The 22,327-nt window shown below is 40.3% G+C and overlaps 1 protein-coding gene across 1 annotated transcript in view; it reads right to left on the bottom strand.

Moving 5' to 3' along the window:
* adgra1b (adhesion G protein-coupled receptor A1b) overlaps positions 1–22,327 on the bottom strand; it is a 153,798-nt gene that overhangs the window by 15,157 nt on the left and 116,314 nt on the right. Inside the window, exons 15-16 of the mRNA XM_019274589.2 lie at positions 15,665–15,792; positions 9,109–9,232 (exon numbers count right to left, since the gene is read on the bottom strand). Of these exons, the coding sequence (XP_019130134.2) occupies positions 9,109–9,232; positions 15,665–15,792 (252 nt within the window). The remainder of the gene's footprint in view (positions 1–9,108; positions 9,233–15,664; positions 15,793–22,327) is intronic.

Here is a 22,327-nt window from a genome sequence, read left to right as displayed (position 1 = left end):
CATGTTTGTTATATTAAAATGAGTTATATCTACAGACACTACAGGTCCTCTTCCACAAAGTCCACCATGTTGCAACAACAGTTTACACAATAGCCCAAAATGGACAAACTAAACACTGGCTAAGGCGTTTTTAGCCACCATAGGCACCATAGACAAGGGGGTTTAAATCAGTGAGTACACTTCTGTATGCTACAAAATCCTACACACTGCTCTTTTCAAACATGTTTTTTCAAGAAAACTCCAAGTTAGGAAGCCAAATTGCATTAATCAGCAAAAATAAAACAATACAGCCATGCTGTCCATTCAGCAGTTTACAGCAGTATATTTTCAAAATAGCTCATACAAATCACATAACTGCAGTCTGCACATTAGTCAAGCATAGACAGTACAATACATGTATAATACAGTATCAGCTTGTGTTGAAATTGAGTCTCCTGTGTGCATTTTTAAGTGAGGAGTGTCTATTTCTATAGTTTATTAAAATACTGAATAAAATCTTGTACATATTAGTCATAGCAAAAATATATAGTATGCTGGTTACAATACATGATATAATAATAGGTACACATACAGTTTAGTGACCTATACTATGTATGAGCCCTCTATTAATTTCGATTGATCTTAAGTCAGGGTTGGCTTTGGACTTCCTCAATCACAATGCAGCAATGCAATTATGTGCCTGGTTGAAAGAATACCATTTTATGTTACTGTGACAGCGGTGGGTCTGATGTTGTGACAATGTAGAAGAAATTGGCCTTTTTGACTGGACTTGTTTCTGTTGGATGAAAACCACAGTCTGGTAAACAGTGACCCTTGTCTAACCAACCCTGCATGAGTCCACAAATAGTCAACGCAACGCCTACTTATATGAGACTAGTGAGCAACCAAACAATGATGCCAAAGCCAAAAACCACATCATCCACCAACACCAACATCCAAATTTCAGATGAAAGACCCAAAATGCCCGTCAGGCACTGGTGCCACCAGGAAAACTAGCACAATGGTCCCTTGTTTATAAGCTGAGGACAACCTCCATTTTCCTGATATGAATCCTTTTGTGCAGATGTCTGATCATGACAATTATAACTCTCTGTGAAACAAAATATCTTAGGGTAGAGTTCAGAAAAGCAACAATAGAGATTCCCAAACTTACTCAAAATTTTACAACAGCAGTAGCAGATTGGGTTATTTTGTTTATGGTTTTGACAGGCACTGACAAAGATGGTGTTCTGGTGTTCTGCTGATTCCATAGTCAGAACTGATTGCTCATATTTGTTGTTTTGAAAGGAATTGATGAATGCTGTGTTTTTCTGTTTGGCAGGTATGTATGTACCTTAGAAAGATGTGGGATTAAATGAATCAACACAGACAAAGTAATTAGGTCTGCTAGTCACACGTTGATATTTTACTACTGATAGTTGCTGTATGCTTTTACCTGATGTGCCTTTGCTGGTGGAAAATCTGGGTAAATACATAATTTCAGTCAGGGATCGGATGAGTGAGCAGCACAATGAACGTTTGGTTAACAAAACAGGAGCTGGAAACGTCCCCAGAAAAAACCTGATCAATGTGTTCCCATTAAAAAGCCACAGCTCCTGTCACCTCAAACTCCCACTTCATCACTTAAGATGGGTGTCAGCATTGCGTAAATAAATTAAACTGCACAGCCATAAAAACAGTCTGATGTAGACTCGTGAAATGGTGACAGGACAGCCAAACAGCAATTCTGTTTGTTAAGCATGTGAGGTCACTAGAAGAACAAGCTAAAGTTAGCACCTGGTGACACTCTGATGTGACTTTGTCTGTGTGTTTACAACCTTACACCTCTCATACATCCGGCTATATAACATACAGTCAGCTTGTTAGCTGCAGTTAGCTGGTGAGCTTTGCAGGACTTATAAAGTATATAAAAAATATATAAAACAGCAACAGATGTGATAAGACAAAGACACAACAAAGACGTCATTTTTAACACATTAATACATTTAGCAAGTCAACCCAAAGCCCGGAAAGGCAAATCATAACTAGTTCAGTGCACACTCCAACTTAACTGACAAGGATGCATTTCAGTTTTTAATGTTAAGATAGCACTCTGAGGATCATGAGCCACTGAGTCCTGGTTGTGTTTGCAATAACAGGAACTGTTATGCACAGTGACAGGCAGGTCTCTGAAATAAAGGTTTTATGTCTGGGAAGAGATTTTTGTTTGGATCAGCAGTCTACAAGCTGGGGTTGCCATCTTGGGTTTCGTACTGTTTTTTGAGAGTTGCGTTCACAGTGACATCAGAGTCACCCAAAAGTTAGGATCATTTATCATTAATATGTAGGAACATCCATCTATCCATCCATTATCTGTAACGACTTATCCTCATCGGGTTGTAGGAACATTTATACCAAATAGTACCATATATAGTATAAGAGGGAGACCTGCAGCTGGGAGTGTGCATTAGGTTACAATATAGAGACACTGGGCCCATCCAGGTTATATTGTTAATTATTTGTCAGTTAAGTAGAGCTCCATAAAGCTATCTACCAACTACCTAGCCTGACTCGAGTGCAGCTCTGGTATGACCTAAAATGAGGGAGGATTTATTGTGTTTATATATACCCTCATCTATGTACATATTTGTTAACTTAAATGTCTGATGAAATATAGCAAGACCCTAAACATTATCATTGTTTCAGTGGGATGAGAGTTCGACATATTGTGAGTTGGGATCCAATGTTTACATATCAGATACTCACCAGAGTACTATATGAAATATGAGATATTCTGTGACAGTGTGAAACGGTTAGCAGGCATCACAACACAGCACCAATATCAAAAGTCTACCAGCAGTCTAAAGAGAGCATGTCAGTACCCGGCAACACTAAACTGTGAGACAGCATGCAGAACTACCAACAGTGTCGATGTTCAGTTATTCAAAAGTAATCAAATTCTAACCTATTGGCTCATGTAAATGACATGCGTGCCGCTGACTCTTTCCAGATTTGATTTGGAATGGTGTCTGCTAGTTTGAGTGAAGTGTAGATTTTTCTGCAAAGGTTACATTGTCAGATGAATTGTTTTAACAATCTTAGCGTATGCTAACAATGCTACATTCAAAAGTCCATGCAAGTTGTCTTCTATGGGCATATTCATTATATCGACTCCCTACTGTTTTTGATGCATAAGTAACCAGTCTACTGGAAGCGTTGTGGGGAAATGAGCTCAGGAGCACTCAAATTGGACCCACGGCAAGCACAAAGCAAATCACTGCAGATAGTGTAATGTCTCTAGCCTTTTTTTTTTTTTTTTTGCCTACATTTGCCGTCACAACTAATTTCACAGTGGCACCCTAATGAGAAAATCCTCTGTAAAGCATCTTTAAGCTGACAGCTGGATGTAACCTCAGATCTAGGCCACGTCTGTAGATGAGTTCTTTGCTAAATTAATAGGTTATTTAACGCTGGTCACACTCACTGAGCAATCAACTGGGATCCACACTGCGATGGTGTAAGGTAAGATGAGGTGAGGTGAGGAAAAAACAAGGACATACTGTATGTTGTTGTGCTGCTTAATATAGGCAAACAGAAGATGTGGTGTGACAGCTGGGGTGCTGCTCAAATCAATGACAAAACGAGCGTTGTTGGAAGAAAATATAGAAATAGAGATCAGAGATGACTTTGACTTTGAGGCCATAAAGACATCGGATTCTGCATAGCGACAGTGCTACAGTGGGCGGGGAGGCTGTGCAAGACAGAAGAGTGGCATACAGATAGGGAGAGGCTGGATATGAGTATAGAATGCAGGTGGAGATGGTAAAGGAGGAGGGGTAAGGGGCTGAAGGGCTGGGTGAGGAGTGAATGCTTGAAGTGCTGCGAGAGCTGCCAAAACTAGTTTCAGAGCTCCTTGAAGTTTCTTCTGTTGGAGGGAGAGCATGTACTTATGTGTCCCCCTGGGAGGACGGAGGGAGGGAGGGAGAGAGTGTGTATAGAGGAGAGGTGGGATGATTGGGGAGAGTGCAGAGAACTCAGCAGGCACTGCATGCGTGAATGCGAACATACGAATGTGTGTATGTGTCTCACGTGCGTCGTGTGATCACACATTTCCTCAAGCAGTCCTGTAATTATCCCAAATTGTGTCTGTTGGGGCCTTGCCTCGATTTCCCAGTGGAACAGCAGACAATCTGGGCTTCTGCCCAAATCTGCAGAGAATTGTCCTGTTAGCAGTGATTGGATAAAGGAGGAGCAGCAAGAAACATCCATAGGCCCCGGGAAGAAATTAGATAAATTAATGAATGCTAAATAAGCTAAAGAGCTAAACAGCAGGTCCAACCAAGTTACAACACCTGCACCAATGCTGACTAAATGATTAACATTTAGAAGTACTGCTTTTCTAATAAGGCACACTTTATGCAAGGGTTATAATTTGTATCTAATGGATTCATTTATTGTTAATTAATCATTAATAAATCACATTAGTAAGGAGGTAAAAAGAATAAGTTTCAGATTGTCATGTTGGGAAAAGTACTCGATCTGTAAGGTGGGGTCAGGCTTTCATTCCCCGTCATTCCCCGGTCTTTATTAACACTGTCTGGTGTTGTTTGTTTCCCATTCACCATAACCATAAGCGTTGAGGTTTGATGACCTTGGAATGAGACTTAATGATCATCTATCTTTCTCCAGCATGACCGGGCCCATCTTTAATTCATCAGAGCTTAAACGATCAGTTCAACCTTTTATATCCATGATATCTGAACCCAAATCCACCTATTAACAGCTGATTAAAATTCACAACTGCAACTGATGGATTATTGTAGTGGAGGAATCATTTAACAATGAATTATTGACTTTTATATCTGTAGATCCCTTGTGGTGTATTATACAGTTAGCCTTTATTAATGACTTACTCACTTCTTGATTACCCATCAACTTCAGATATAAATGTTAGTAAGTTTATAAAATGGGTTTCCTTTTTTTTCTAATTAGCAATCAAGAGTTATTAAAAAGCTCACCCACACAGACAATAAACCAGCCACACAACGACAACCCAAGACTGGTTGATAATGTCTTATTACTGGTTGATAAAACATTAAAGCAGCTGTAATCAAAATTTTAATACATTTTTCATCAAATGATGCTGTGAAAACAATGTGAGAGGGGTCGCCTACAGAGAACTGTCACTATAATCTGCAGCTCCTCTCTCTCAGCTTTATGGAGCTTTAAAGTGAGTGGCAGCAAAAAGGATTTCTCAGACCAAGTGACTAGTGCAATGGTTTATTAATGATCGCTTTTTTTTTTTTTAGCTTGTTACAGGTAGATTTTATTGCCTCATAACATAAATAAATCTTTTATGAGGGACATAAATAAATAATTTTAAATCATCACCATGTTGTAGGCCTGAATGATTTATCATTTTGAAACTGAAATCTTCTTAAACTGAAATTTTCAAAGTGTGATATTTAGAATTGTTTTCATCGTTTTTTGTTTTTTATTAATAAGTGATTGCCTAACCATCAATAAAGTCAATGATCACAATAAGTTTGAAAAAAAATCTGATAATGATAGTTTTCTTGTACACAAATATATACAAATTTTGGTGAGGATGCCATCAATTTCGTTATTAAAACGCTGTAACCTAGATTTGTACTGAGCCAGACGTGTTGCAATTGTGAAATAAATGGCTGTATTCCCTGGTGTACACACTATGTAAATGTGACATCCCTTTTAAATTACTTTAAGGATATCTCTGGCATTTCTGTGCCGCGACTTCTTGTTGCTTATCAGGCAACACATAAGTCAACTACAACGATAAAATAATTCTGAATGTTAGGACAGGACTTCCGATTTATTGGTCAGGCTCTTGTTACAACTTATGAACCCTTGCCAGAGTATGCCTGGTTAGAAAATGGTGATATTAACATCATTACTAATTATCACTGCATGTTGGTGTGGGTATATTTTGATCTATTAATGGTGAGTATGAACCCCATGCTGCTCGTGAAGATGACGTCAACAGAGTGAAGAGTTGAACTGTTACTATATATGGTACACTTAATAATGTTATGTTAAACAGCAGGGATCAGGTGAATGAGGGTAGCTGCATTTTATGACAACAGCAGCCGTTTTATGACAGTTACATTTGCAGAGGATGACTTGATGGCTGTGACACGAGTGGTGACTTCTTACTGACTTTCCTGTCACCTAGCCTGCAACTGTAGGCAGCTCAGGCAAAGCTGGCAGGAAATATGGCGCTCTGCATTTCAACATGTAGAGGTGGAGTCTTTACACCACGGACTAAGGGGACACGTAAAGTGCTTGTGACAGCAGAAGAGGAGGCTGAGTCCCAAACGCGTTGCAGCTCCACAATGAAGGAAGTGCACAAGGCCCGTTTATATAAAACAGGGAGTGAGTGAAGGCAGTTGAAACTGTGAGTGAAAAGTAGAAGGTGTGCACATCAATCTCTCTGCGGCTACATACAGTAAATGCCCCCCTGCTGAGGTGAACTGACAGTAGAGGATGCTCTCCTCCAGCTGATGTTTTATGTTCACAACCTGAACAGGTCCTACTATCAATCAACTGGAAAGGAAATCCACCAGGAACATATGGCTTTCCAACCATGTGAAAAAGTAAAAAAAAATAAAATAAATAAAGATATTACTTTTTTGTGTCACTTTTTTCAACACAGACTGCGTCAAACATATGTGCCCATCTCTCATCTGTCATTTCAAATTGATTTGGCTTTTTCCATCAGCAACATACCCAATTAAGACAATGGCCAATATATTTTATATTCATTATAGTATTTTATATTCTGTATTTTACAGTGTTATATATATATTCTGTATTCACCCTGTGCTATAATTTCATAAGGTCTTCCTCCGTGTTACACCTCCATTCTTGAGGTATAGCGACCTAAAAATAGCGAGGTGCCAACAGGCAAGAAAGCATTTCTCTGATCCATTTCCAAGCCTACCCTGACAAATCTCCATGTCCCTCCTCAAGTCTGGTGCACTCATTCATAACTGTGGGCTGCAGAGATGAGGCATCACCCATGTGACCACACACTTATTGCAAAGGGTCATGAAGTCCAACTGCAGGGACACATTTCTGCATCACAAGCTGGGACTGGCTTCCCTATATCTATCATCTTAGGCCTCTCAGACAACCATTTTTCTCCCTTCGTCCATTTATATTTTGGAAACTTAAGGTCGGGCATTGCTCATTATGTACAGAACTGCTGAAAACATGAGGGTAGGAGTCCTTAACAAGCTGCGCCAATTTACAATACTGTAGATGCCTTTATGTGTGCAGAGAGATGAAAGTAAAGCTAATCTTCAACCAGATGAACGGCAAAAGAAAGAACATGTACACAAAACAAAACTAAGAATTAACAGTTCCAATTAACAGCTTACAGCTCCATGAGTCAGTATTTAGTCCCTAATTCATAGTGAGCATGCACAATGATAACATCCTGATGTTTAGCAGGTTTAATATTTACCAGTTTACCATCCTAATTTGGTAACAGCCAGTACAGTACAGTACAGTTGTAATTATTCATAAAACAATAAGTTGGAAAATAACAATTTTAATGTGATTAATGGTGATAAATAGAAAAACTAAAATCTATAAAATTATTACAATTCATCCTGAGGGGGACATAAACATGTCAAAAGTCATCATTCGAATAGTTGTTAAGTTATTTCACACAAAGCCACAAATGTCAACCTCGTGGTTGTCCTAGAGGAAAAAGTTAGAGGATCACCAAAGTTAGTATGCTATAGTCCTCTGACAACTATGAATATCTGTACCAAATCATTCAAGTAGATGTGAGATATTTCACAAGGAAAGTGAAAGGTTTAACATGCTGGTGGATAAGTGAGAGGATGGCCAGTCAGTGTATCATCTAGAGACCATGAATGTCAATCCAGTAGTTGTGGGGACCTTCTATTATTCCGATGACCCATTATTCCGAAACCCAAATAGTCTAAAAAATGTCCCACTGGACCAAAAACCCATTTGTTCAACAGCCCATTACTCAGAAAACAAACTACTGCTATTTCTCAGAAGGCCTGTTGTTCCTGAATCAGGATTTTTTTTTCCGAAACATAACTAAACAGTTTTGTTGCCTAAACCAACTAAACTGTGATCATTTCACAATGTTAACCACATGTTTATTATTTTTTCATTATAACCAAGGTCACTATACTGTTTCCTGACTTCATCCTTTACTGCACGTCCAAAATTCCAGGGAGACTATGTATTTACGGAAAAATGGGCCTTCGGGGCAGTGGGCTTTTGTTTTTGGGACAACAGGCTTTTGGGCAAAATGGGTTTTCAGTCCAATGGGACATTTTTGGACTATTGGGGTTTCGGAATAATGGGCCGTCGAAACAATGGGCAGTCCCTGTAGTTGTTGAAATATTTCAGACAAAGCGACCAAACAACAGACTACAATCTGTAGAAACATGTTGTTAGCAAGGCTAAGAAAAAGTGGGCAATCCACAATTGTGGACACAGTTTGGTGACATCTGCAAGCTTTAGGCATGACAGGCTTTGCCAGGCGTGGGAGCACCAGTGAGTCTTTGTTTACAGGCAAACTTATGAGTGTGATCACTGAAAGCCTTTTATTTCTGTTTTTATCCCAAATGTGCATGAGTGTTCCAAATCTAAATGTCACAATTCATGTGATACTGTCATTTAAGAAACAGTGATATTCAACACTGCAAGGTTAAGCTTCCATAATAAAATATATTTCTATAAATCTAATGCCCAGAAAATGTTTTATATGCTGCCACTTTCCAAAATGTCCACAAAAATGATATAAAATTTGAGCTATAACATCCACTACTAACCCCAGGCAACAAAAGTGGACAACAAATAGACAATAGTGAGACACAGAATGAGTGCATTTGCGATGGAAAGGCCTGAGTCATCAGGGCTCATTGAGTCAACACTTAACTAAAAGAGTGACCAGGCCATATATGCAGCTGAAGCATGGCAAACACTTACTATATGTCCACATACTGCACTCAGGGCCCTGGTTGCCAACACCTGAATAGACATTCATAATCAATTTTCGGAAAAGCTTTGAGAGTAGGATGAATGAAAAGGGAAGGCACTTACTGCTTGACAGATGATGGGGTATTTGATTCGATTGATGCCGCCGGCAAACACAGCAAAGGTCAGAGCCGTGTGGAAACAGAAGTTGAGAAGCATATGCCATCCCTTCCGACTGATGCGGATTGCGCTGCCAAAAAAGACCAAAAATCAAACAAATTAGCAGGTACATACCACAACCCTTAATGCTCTGTGATTTATCATCAAGAAAATCTCATTGAGGTTCAGTTTTCAAGGTGCATTGCCCATCAGTCTCTTCAAGTGTGATTTAAACCAGTATTTTACAAGGTCTGCATAAATTGCCCTTTTCTTTTACCTTGCTACTACTGCCATATAGATTAACAACCACAGGAGAGCCCGGGGAATGTTGCTCATAGAGTTTGAGTAGTGCAAACAAGCTATTACATACTTCACTGCCAATACATGTGCTGAATAATAGAATACCTTCAAGTACACTGAAAACATTTTAACCTTGGCTTTAAAAAGTAAAGTAATGATTTGCATTAAATATTTCCAAGTTGAGTTACATCATTCTATTAGTCTAAAAACAAAACATTTGGTTGAACAACTCATCAAAACTGTGAAAGGCCATTTCATTGTTAAGGCTGTTAACACATCAAAGAGTACCATTATATATTTTCACCTTATCATGCTTCATAAGAGCTATTTTACCTTTTAAGAGTAACTTTGGGGTTTATATCTGACAGTACCTTTGTACTTTTGATTAAATTGCACACTTTACTAAGCTCTAACTGCATTCACTCACTGTGCAACAGTGAAAACACTGTAAAACACAATAACACCAGTAACCATGCAAGAACACAATAAACATAAAATGTTTCCCATGGACCTTTGCCAATGAATCTTGGACCCAGTGTATAATGGGAGGTTTTTTCCTCCACCAAGAAAACATCATGTCCTTCATTTTGGTTTTGTATGGACAGCGCTACTCTACAAGAAACAAATGGTTTACACACAAGACCTCTTTTATGAAAAAGCTAGAAAAACCCACACACAAACATTCAAAGAAGACGTGCTGCTTTCAAGTTCATTTTGACTGAACTTTCAGAGGAATACCATTACAGGAATGTTGTTTAAAAACTACAGACAATGAAAACACACTGAAAAAATCCAACGCATTGGCCTTAAGAAATACAAAACAAAAAAAACAACAACCAAAAAAACAGATTATATATTTAAAACCCACTAACACTGTATAATTTCAGAATGATGGACCTCATCATACTCATACTCATAATAAGAACTCAGTGTATCACTCAGTGTACAACCTTCCTACACAGCTCACTCACATTTTCACACATACAGTACACGCAGTGTTAGATGCACACAAATAGGAAACACTCTGCTGGTTTGATGATGAAATAAAAAGAGATTGCTTCCAGTTGGCTGGACCAATTGAAGTTTTTACAATGTAAAACTATGCACTCATATCCACTTTGTGAAATATGGCATCAGCCGGGGGGTTCACAGCCTTGGGCAGTGCACTTAACCCACATTACCATTTCCATCCAGCTGTTGGAAAATAGGCTAAATAGGTCAGACAATACTAACATATTTGTCGTGTTCATTCACTGTGTAAATTAACAGTCCATCGATTCTTTTGAATTACTTTCCTGTGTCAGCTCCCTCCTTTTCATCCATACGGTCATTGTCACCATTTGAAATTATATAATCCTTTGCTGGAAATCTCCACTCCCCAAAATGGAGGAGCGGAGCCCCGGCTGCACGTGAGCCAACTGTAGATGAAGCAGTGGCTCAGCAGTGAGCTATGAGGCGTGTCTGGGGCCGGGCTTCACTGCTCTGTGTAAGGGGAGGGAGAGTTAAAGCTGCTGTTGTCGATGCTTCTGCCGCGGTACAACTACTGAACTCCATCCAGCAAAGAGGCCATAAATCAGACCGGCTCCTGGCCTCCCTGGAAGGGGGTTTTCATAGGCTCTGCTTTGGGCTTTCATTGGGTCAAGTACATTAACCTGGCAACCCTCCACATCCCCATCCCCCAGAGGGTACAAGGGTAGAAGTGGGGGGATAAGACTGTCCTCTCTCTGCATCTGCTCTCTCACCCTGCACACATGGCTGAGCCAAATGTAAGGGACAATAAAGCTGTGGACAGTATAATATGACACATTATACAATGGGTAGTTTCAGCCAAGCCATTTCATTGGTTGAAGACATGCTCCAAACATGCTGATAAGTCCCATAAACCACAGGTAGCAGTCGTGCTAAATGGAGAAATGGAAGTGGTTTCGTGCTAATTATGATGGAGAAAAAGAAGCAATCTGGCAACATGGCTGGGCTGGAAGGTTGAAATCAATAAACACAATAAAAATAAATATATTCCCAGTAGCAATATGTGAATACCAATATGGAAAGTCACATATAAAATAATATTACAGCAATTTATGGTGAGTGTAATGAACTGTTTTCCATCCTATTACATCAGTCAAAACTCACACAGAAACATTTGGGCTGGTAGGGGACAGTAACAAGCTGTAAACATAACAATGACATATTATCGCCTTGTTACTTTTCAGGAATTCATTTGAAGTCACGTTTCTGTCTGTTTGACAGATGCAATCCAGCTGTTTGGTACTGACCAACTCCAGAGGGAAAGGGCTTTTCAGCCGCTAACTGCTCCACTATGTTCACTTGCAAACCTCAAACATCTGACATTTGATGCTAAACTGGTAATAAACAGGGTACGGTCAGTGTATTCGAGCTATGTTTTGCCTGCTCTGGCTGAAAATGATGCTGATGAGAGCTGTGGGACTGAACCAAAACAGTAAAGTTGCAGGGTATAAAAACCAAAACAATGATGCTACAAACCTCTATAGAGCTGAGGGGAAGTGCAGTGTCAGGTGATAGCTCCCTGTGACAGCTTTTAAATTACACAACGTCAGCTGATCCAATTATATTTGTCAGTATAAAAATTAGAGCAGCTTTTGTTGCTTGTAAATCTTTCATTTTAATGTTGTCATTATGATAACACTAAAATGATATAACTGAACTATGAAATATACTGACAATTTGTTTCCCCCCTTCTTATGGGATTAATTACACGTTTTTTTAAGTTTTTCCACCAAGATTCCCATCATACATTGGGTGATGTGAATAGAAAGTCTAATGTTGCCATGGAGTTAGGAGTATGTTTTACCTGAGCCTGTATTTTTATACCTATACAGTACGTCTTTACGTACATACATCCTTTGAAATTCTAAGTGGATTTATGGATATTGATCCTCATTGAACATAGATGACCACTGGAAAGAACAAAGTCTTTTATTCTATCAGTATGTGCATGATATCAGTGAGTCAGGGAAGATTTTTGACGCAAATTGCGCCAATTGGGTTCAAAGGATTTTGACTTTCAAAGACATGATACCCACTACTTTCTCCACTAGGCTCATACATCATGCATCAGCATTGCACCCATAATCACAGATTCTCTCTTGGCTTGTCTTTCTGGCAGAGAAAGAACTAACAGCACATACTGTGTACGCATATGCAATATTTATGAACATGTGTATGTGTTAGTGAGGTAAAGTGAGAAATTCCAACATGCACAGTCTACGGTGACTGTCCTTGAACAGCCTCCCTCGCATTCTGCCTATTTAACACGTGGTCCCGGCGCTTCTCGGCTTAGATACTGTCATTCAGCTGGAATGATACTACAGAACTGGAGTGTTACTAAACAGAGATGTTTTCTAGGGCTAGGGAGGGAGGTGTGGAGGACGAGGAGGTGTTGGAGTTTGTTAATGTGAGCACAGATGAAAGAAAAACCCTCTAGCCCTCCCCTGTGCGAGACAGACAAAAGCTCTGGCTTCATATTTTAAAAATGAGCATGTTCTCACTCTAGTTTGGACTGGAATTAAAGCATTTTTGCTCTGAAAAATACTTTGTGATGTATGAGTACAAGTATCCTGGTTACAATCTTGGATAAACTAGCTGCAGCACATAGAAATTGGGGTACTGTAAATCAGATCTGTGTCTGCCATGCTCACAGAGGTGCGTCATTGTGGAGCTGTTAGTCAGTTTAGAAAAATGAAGGTAAATGACATAATGATGATCAACACAGTGAGATAAAAGGAAAGTCTGACTTCAGTTATGCAAATCATATTGTCACTGCCATTTTTCATTACCGGCGATGAGATGGAGAAGCTAAATCCAGCACTTTGCTAAATGCACAAGAGTTCAGACAACCAAAGAATTTGCAACAGCTGAGCTACCTCAGTTGTTACAAAAATAAGGGATGGAGAGATAAAGACACTTCTGCAGGCAGACGATCAGAAACCTGCATAGTGTTACTGTTACCTTCATGTATGCAGGGATATGAATAACCAGGTGGCTCATGTTCTATAAAAATGTCATATCCCAAACATGAACAAAGGACATTAATGTGCACAGGGTTGTAGTTATGTCTGCTCTCAAAGTGATATTATTTATCAAAGTGACATTAAGCATCATTGCATGATCAAACATTCTCAGAGATTTCTGATTTCAACATAACTTGAAATGGGGTGGAAGTTATGATGCTGAATCTTTTATTGAAACATCGTCGTGTTCCTCAGTTGTGATATGCTTGAAAGTCTAGTAAATTACCTGATACTGAATTTTGTTGCAAATGGTTCAGTTGTTCCTAAGTGTTACATAATGAGAGCCAAGTTGCAAGCTTTCAACAAAAGGTTCTTGTAAATGTTTCAATTCAATCTAAGAAATGAAGGCTTTTTGTCCAGGGCTAGCCTCTTCAACAAATAACTCTATTTCAGTATCAGAATTTGATCCACTCGGTCCAATAGTCAAAAAGAGCAACAGTTAAAATATTTTATCCCCATTTATGTTAATGGAGGACTAAACAGAACTTAGCAGCTCGGCCAACAGAAGTCTCTCGTGTGCTTGCTCTGAGGGCCCCACAGTGCAGAAGCATATGCAGAATATCTTGGTAATTTCATGCCCAGAAATGTAACATTTTTGGCTTTATGTGCCACTGGGCAACCTCCACAAGAATGAACAGAGCGCATCATCCAATGCTGTTTTCTTTACACATCCAAGTAATGCGACTCTGCTAACGCTGCATGTGCTGCAAACAAAGCTGAGAGTATTGCAGCAAACGCACACTTAAGGGTTGACATCACGTAGAGCTGCTTGACTCTGCCAAAACGACTCGTGTGGCCAAATGCCAGTTCACTTGGTTTGCATAAAGTCCAACCATTTTAAGCTTGTACATCTAACCAGCGAACTCAAAAACTGGTCCAACCCTCGCCTCTGTTGCATCAACTAAAAAATAACACTCTGTGTAACTTTCCAACCACCAGCCTACAGTTTAACACATATAATACTGAAGAATAACTAAGATTACATTTTGTTTTTCATAAATGCATAAAAAAAAACATTGATTCATGGTTTCTCATTCCTATTAATACATCTTTAATCCATGTGAATCATTAATATTGGATCAAATTTAAAAAATGACACACAACTTGATTTTCAGGCCACAAATTCTGCACAAAACGGCAGAATAGACAGCGCTGTTTGCTTACTGTCAACATGAATCAAAAATCTCTATCTCCTGCAATTTTGAAATTGCTCTTGCGTGTATTGCAGTTTTCTTTCTTTTTTCTTTTTTTTTTGTCTTCAGTCAATACTGCAGTGCTTGACGACGGTAAGTGATGCTGCCGTTTGGAGCCCCAGATGCTGTCATCGCTGTCTGACTGCAGAAGGACGCACCCTGTCTCCGTCCCAGGTGACACAGATGCAAACTGCAAATGCTGCAGCGTGTTTAATAAATTTTCTGCCTTAGTCATAGTCAGGACAGGGAAACATAAATAAAAATAAAATAAAAATCTGTCAAAACTAAAGATCAGTTAACTGCGTTTTTCTGCGGATCAAACAATATTTTTTTTTAAAATGAGACATTTGAGACATTTCCCTTTTATATTAAAATTGATGGAGGCTATTACAATATCACATTAATGCCACAGACATGATAAATTGACTGGCGTGCTACAAGAACAACAGATGATGAATTGGCGTGCTTAAAGTAATATGGCAGTCAGGCTCCCCTCTGCTTTAATAACAGCATCCACTGCAAATGAACCTAAGAGGAGCAGACAGATGCCACAGTGTCAAACCACGAGAGCCACACGGTGCCTTCTCTGTCCCTAACTCCACATGGAATAGGAGCAACAAAGGTGGCCTGAGTACCACTTAGAAATCCATTAGAAGCATACATTTCTGCTAGGACTGTCTGCAACACACACACACAGTCACACACACACATCTGTGTATGTGTTTTAGATCCTCTTAGTCAGACAGGCTGCAGTGCTTTACGCCAGCTTTAAGCATCTGACTCACACCACAGTCAGCCCGGGATCTGTGACAGAGGACTCAACAACAAGCCGTGAACCACAGAGGAAAAAAAGCGAGAAATGAAGACATTAACGTCTGTCAACATGCAGAAATAAAGTTTGTGGTCTCGACTTTAGCTGGAGACATTTCAGGTCTAAATGTATACGTCAAGAGAGCAGAGGTGGTGCTTTCTTCTTACCTGTGGTGCACTATGTACGTGATGATGGAGGCGAAGAGGCAGAGCAACATGACCGCCGTGCAGGCATACACGACCGGGTGCAAAAACTCCCCAGGGTATGGGGGGAAAGACAGCACCTTCTTCAGATCCTAAGGCATAAAGAAGAGAGAGAGAAAAAGTGGGGATCAGACAAATGTCATCATAAATACCGCATCATAAAAATAATCAGCGAGCAAGAACCAGGCCTGCACACTGACAGCATTTCCAAAGACGAAGATGATGAGCTCTCCATATGCATAGGCACAGTATACTGCGCCAACGAGATATGCAAGCAAAATACAAATGAATGTCAAGGAAATGTCTTCGAGTTACAACCCTGTCCAAATCAGCATAAAAGAGTAACAGCCCTGTCGAGTGAATATTCTTCCCCCCTGCATTTACATTTTGCATTTCAGGCATTTAGCTGACACTCTTAGCCGGAGCGACCAAGCGCAACAATAGTATAAGCCTCCACAGTCTGCCAACACAAAAAGCAAAACAAAAATGGATAGCAGCCAGGCAGAGAGAGAAAAAAAGGAAAAGTTAAGTCACTTTTTATGTCTGTAAAAGACACACTGTTAACAGACGCTCATTAAGCCCTTATCAACATCACAGTCGATTTGCTTAATTTATTATACAAGACAAACTCCTTCAACTCTTACAGCACACATTTTGACAGCCACAGCTTAAACCTTTTTTAAAAAAAATGTATTTATTATGGGCTCTGTAAGCTTTATATCTGTTGTATTAAGAGACAAAAAGCTATTGTTAAAATCTGTCCATTTTACATGCACACGACTGCTCTCGCCCCGTGAGGAGCCAACACTGACGTCACAATTTAGGCTCCGTATTCATGTTGTTAAATAAAGCGCACCTTATCTCCATAACCCCGCCAGCTCAGTATGAGTTTGTGTCTGCGAGAGTGATCCACATACACGCTGTCTGACTGCATCATCGTCTCGCTGAGTGGCCAAGTTGGATATTCGCTTTCCCTGTTTATCCGAAGGGCAATGAACCTGCTGGGGCCTGTGAGGGGTCGTGACCTTCAACTGAGCGTTTATAAGCACAGTTGTAAAATAGTGGCCCAAGATGGAATAAAAGGTTTGCGGGACAGGACACCGGGGAGATGTAGAACAGAAGAGTGTACAGACACTGAGTCCAAACCTCATCACTGAGTCTAATGAAGCCATTCCTGTGTGGTTAAGGAGGGAAAAGGAAAGAGAAGTTAAAGAGTTGAGCTTTTTTGGAGGTTTGAACAGATCATCGCTCTGATGTTGCTGTGCTAGAGATCACACGGTCTTACCTTAAATTGCTGAAGAATCAGTCTATGTAGATGTATTATTTTAAACATTATTATTGTAACGCTGGTTACTCTTAACGTTAACTGACTTGGCTTTGAGTTAAATTAGTTACGGACTGTGGGTCAAGCAAACACACGGGGACCCCTTCTGCAGTGTAACATCAATAAATTAATGTTCGTCTCAACCAACTGAACACTGATCAACCATGTGATACATCATATCACTCCGCCAGTATTAACCACTTAATCACTTAAATGCAAGGTGTACCATGAAATATAGTTCCTATTCTGAATTAAGAAATAGAATACAAATACTTATTAATTAAATTATGCCAGTTCTCTAACTAAATCTGAGCAACATGAGATAATCTACAAAATAGACGGTCACAAAAATAAATCTCATCTTACATTATTATTTTTATGCCTTTAGAAACGTAGCAACTGAAGATGGACAGAAAACTGACCATAGGTTGAAATCAAACTCATGGCGCTGCAGTAAGAACTCAGCCTTCAGACATGGTTGCATGCTCTATCATGTGAGGGACCACTGTAGAACTACCCACATCTTTTATTTACTGCAAACATGAACTACATCACTTCTGATGAACTAAAACATGTTTCCCATCCATCCATCCATCCATCCTTCCATCCTTCCATCCATCATCTATATCCAGTTTCTCTGGACAGGGTCATGGTGGGCTGGAGGCTTTTTCCCCGCTCACGACTGACGAGAGTCCGGGTACACCTTGGGCAGGTCGTCCATCACAGGCCTAACACACACATGTATATAGACGGATGACCATTACTCTCACATCCACACATGCAGTAAAGAGCAGTATTTGTGCATGTAAAGAGGTTGGAGGGTTTTTAGTCTTTCCAAACGCCCCAAAAATCCAAGAAATGAACTGTGTTTATCTTCTTAGCTAACTACTGCAGCTTACAGGATTTTACAGGGCTCTTTGTTAAAAACAGTCAGCTGGAAACATTCAAAATGTCAGATGGTGAAGGCATTTTCAACCAACTTGAGATAAGGTTAGCAGCTGCTAGAATCTGTAATTTCAGCTGACAAAATCAATAGTCGTTGGCTCAAAATGAGAAGTCTGCTTTTGTCTACCTCTGAAATTAAGGAATTAGAATAAGGATTTGTCATTGTGATCATTTTAAACTGCGAATGCACCCACAAAACTAGTCACAGGCCCAATATTCTGTTTTGATCTCCTGAATCCTGAGATGATTCACAAATATGTAACTGCTAAATGTTCCTCTCTCTTCACTACCTACTGTAGCAGCTATCTTTGTTTGTCAGAGGGCTTTTGCAGAGGCCTGCTGCTTCTGGAAACAAAGCTAATGAAAGCGATGAGACTACATCAATACTTTAAATTGGAGTTTGTAAAACCAAAACATTGCGCTTAAAGGTGCTAAAACCACCACAGAGCTGAAGGGAAATGGGTGTTCGTGTGTTTGTTTTTGTGTCTGTCACTGCGTGTGACAGCTTTCACAAACACGCGGCCATTTGATTCACTGCTAATATAAAAATATTGATTAGAGCAGCTTTAATACAAACTGTAATATCTCCGGAGAACTCTTCCTGCCAACTTTGAAAAGGGGTGGAAGAAAAATCTACGGGATCATCAATCTTTAAAAATATGGACATTTATGGCTTTTCAGCTTGTAGCTTGGCTAGAAAATCAGAAATGACAAGAGGGAGGGATGGGGGAAGGGCTGGAGAGAGGACTGTAATTAGAGTTGAGCAATAAAATGTACCATCATTTTGGAGCACAGTAGCACACAGACAGATAGAGGAAGTCAAATAAAATGTGCGAGAGACGGGAAAAGAGAGATCACTGCTTTTGGGGTGGGGGGTGGGGGGGGCATATTACAAAATTCCAAAAAACAGCTTCACATAATTTGGTAGTTACAGATTTACAGGGAATTATTAAGTCTGTATTTGTCCTCCAAGCGATGTCATGGAAGGACAATGAAAGTGGTGTTAATTACAGCTCAATGAATTGATGTTGATGAAAAAAAAAAAAGAAAAAGAAATCGGGGCCGGAGGCATCAGCAAGAAATCCTGCTGAAATGAAGCTTTTAAGTCAGTAAGCTGATTTATGTACTTAAAGAGCAAATAACACTTCATAGCAGTTTCAATCATGTGAAATAACCGCACACAAACATAAACCCAACTACAGAGAAAACGTGTCCACAGGAATCAGCTCCCGCATCGCCGCAAATAAAATCGTGCTCAGGCATATTGAGCAGTTCAAGGTGATGCCAGCACGGCCAGTGACAGCAGCTATAGTTAAATGGCTTTAGGTGTGAGAGAGGAAGTCAAATGTTCTCATGGGACATATTATCATCATCACTGGGCTTATAATGTTGGCTGAGAATGTCAGCCTCCTGCCTCCGGAGCCTTTAACTGTTTCTTAGCAGCCCACAGCTGCAGAGTGTTGAGCTACTTTTCTCAAAATCTTTAAGACATCATGAATCTTTGGAGTGTTTACTCACAAAACCACACGTGGCCACATGCCTTTATACTAAAAAAAAAGCATTATCCTGACTTTTACTGTACAAGAAATGAATTAACTGTGTGCACAACATGCACCGACAGCTGTTAACTGAGCCGAAACTCTGAAAGACAATTTGAAAATATTAAAAAGAACAGATTTTATAAAGTGTATTATATAAGAATTATATTTATTTTATTAGATGTTTTACTTTTTCCATTTTCCAGTAGCTCCTCCATTTCTGGCAAAAACTGCACTGTGAGTGAGTAGTATCTATTAACACCACAGTGAAATATCAAGCAGTTTAGCATGCTGGCATTTTTGAGGATACTTAATTCAGGAATGTTTTAACTGTGCATGCGCTTCATAATAGAAATGCTTTTTGAGTCTATTAAAAGTCCTTCTAACAGCAGAATGCACTGTTCCCAGCATCCAGCTGAACAAAGAAAGACTAACCTCACCATCCAAGCTGAGCTTTCGAAAGTGGAGCTAAAACTCAGGTGTGACTAAAGCTGCAGAAGCAGGGAAAGGTCTTCATATCTGAACGGTAGGACAGAACATTCAAACACAGGACATGCTGAGGTCTGGATATACTGCTGTACTGTAGGAGATGTCAACACTTCAGTCAGTGATGGCTCAATCCCTGCGATTTTCACTTAGGTCAACTATTTCAAAAGTTAAAGAGGAATCTTTTGAAAGATAATACAATGCTAATTAAAATGCAAAACAATCGAGCTGTTTGTGATGTAACATACATGTTACCTCTCCTTATCAGGGACATGTGTGACTGGAGCTAATCTCAGCCAGCAGTGGCCGAAAGACAACCTGGACAAGTCGCCAGTTCATCACAGGGCTGATGCACAGAGACAAACAACCATTCACACATATGGGCAATTTAAATTAGACTACACAATTAACCTGCATGTCCTTGAAATGTGGGAAGGAGCCGGAGTACCTATAGAGAACCCATACAGTAGAGAACCTACTGGAGAACAAGCCCGAACCATGAACTTGCTGTGAGGTGACAGTGCTGCCCTATAAGCACATCAATAAGTAAAATTGAATCAGAAACTACATAATCGGGTGGCACGTGGTGCAGTGGTTAGCATTGTCACCTCACAGCAAGAAGGCTGCATGTTCTCCATGTGTCTGTGTGGGTTCTCTCCGGGTGCTCCAGCTTCCTCCCACAGTCTAAAGACATGCACTTAATAGGTTAATCTGTGACTCTAAATTGGCCATAGGTGTAAATGGCTGTTTGTCTCTATTTGCCCTGTGATGAGGTGGGGACTTGTCCAAGGTGTACCCCGCCTCTCCCAAAGTCAGCTGGGATAGGCTCCAGCCCCACCGCGACCCTGATGAGGATAAGAAGTTACAGATCATGGATGGATGGACTATGTGATTGACCATTTCAAGCAAAGCCACCAGATGCCAGCTTCTCCAATTTGAGTATTTGCTACTCTTCTTCTTGTCTTATATTATTGTAAATTGACTATATCTTTGCATTTGGACTGTTGAAGGCAACGTGAAGATGTCACTTTGAGCATTAGTGACATTTTCCACAACTTTCTGACATTTCATAAATCAAACAATGAATCAGTTAATCAAAAAAGAAACAAACAAAACAAAATAGAAAACAGAATCAGGAGCAAAAAAAATGTCCAACAAACAAACATTTCAAACAGAAGTGCTGGTGGACTAGAGCAGACAAAGAAGGACAGCAGTAGCCTAAAGGTTTGAGAAGAAGCTGGCTGGCTGAGAGAGCCAGGCTGGCTGAAAGTGAATGACTAACAACCCTTCTTCAACAACTACTACATAGGCACCTTTGTGCAATGTGCCGAGCAGCTGCTCAGAGGCCAACAGTAGAGGAACTGCCATTTTATGGGGCAGCATATACAGTACAGCGGCGTAGTATGAAAGCGAGGAAGGGCAAAACTGGAATAGAGCATGCATGCTCAGCAGAACCCTCCCCTGGACAAATAAAGGTTAAAAAAAAAGACCTTACAGCAGGCAGAGCCAGAGGAGGGGAGAGAGAAAGGGAAAAAAAAGAAAAGGATGAAGGGAGACTGTCCCTTTTAGTAGATGGATAGCCCCAAAGAAAGATGGCGAGGTGGACTACAGGGTGCCCTGAACAAATTGTTTATGTGGCTCCTAGAAGCAGAGTTTATGCTCCTGGGGTGACGTGGGGCAAACTTTTGTGGCACATTCAGAAGGCTGGAGACGGATGAATGTACAATACTGGCACTGAAGTACTATAGCTTTTCACCACTGTTCTTAGCATCCACCTATTAATCATTTCCTTCAAAGCGTGTGCAGATTTTCTCAGATTTGTGCCACCGAAAGGCTACTGCTGCGTTTGAGTTTTACATTGACTCCTAAGTTACGTATAGATCTCCCCGTACTGTGCAACAGATGCAGAGTGTAAAGTTGCAATTCCCTTGTTGACCCGGCTGTCATGATGACTGATGGGCCATTGGCGTAGCTCACAGCGTGCTCAAAACTACTCTTCCCTGTTGTACTCCTCCTCGCAGAAGCCAATAGCAGGAAGTCAGCTATGAACGGAAGCAGCCAGCTTCGAACGCGATTCCTCCACGCCAGTTACTGTCATTACCGCTATCGCATTACATCACAGCACCGAGGCCTCTTTATTACTGCGTCTGTGCGGTGGGACAATGTGACCAGACCTCTGACAGGGCAATTCATTACAGGGAGGCAACAATATTACCATCCAGGGCGGCTTAGCCTATTTTGGATTATCAGTGGCACGTTACATCTAAACATGCCTCCATTGTCCTCTAGCCTCGGCAGCTAAACAAGCCTCTGATCCCCTGTTTGTGTTGTAGT

The sequence above is a fragment of the Larimichthys crocea genome, chromosome III, assembly GCF_000972845.2.
Source record: "Larimichthys crocea isolate SSNF chromosome III, L_crocea_2.0, whole genome shotgun sequence".
In the NCBI taxonomy this organism is placed as follows: Eukaryota; Metazoa; Chordata; class Actinopteri; family Sciaenidae; genus Larimichthys; species Larimichthys crocea.
The sequence above is the reverse complement of the archived record's forward strand: the minus strand, read 5'-3'. Positions and strand labels throughout refer to the sequence as shown.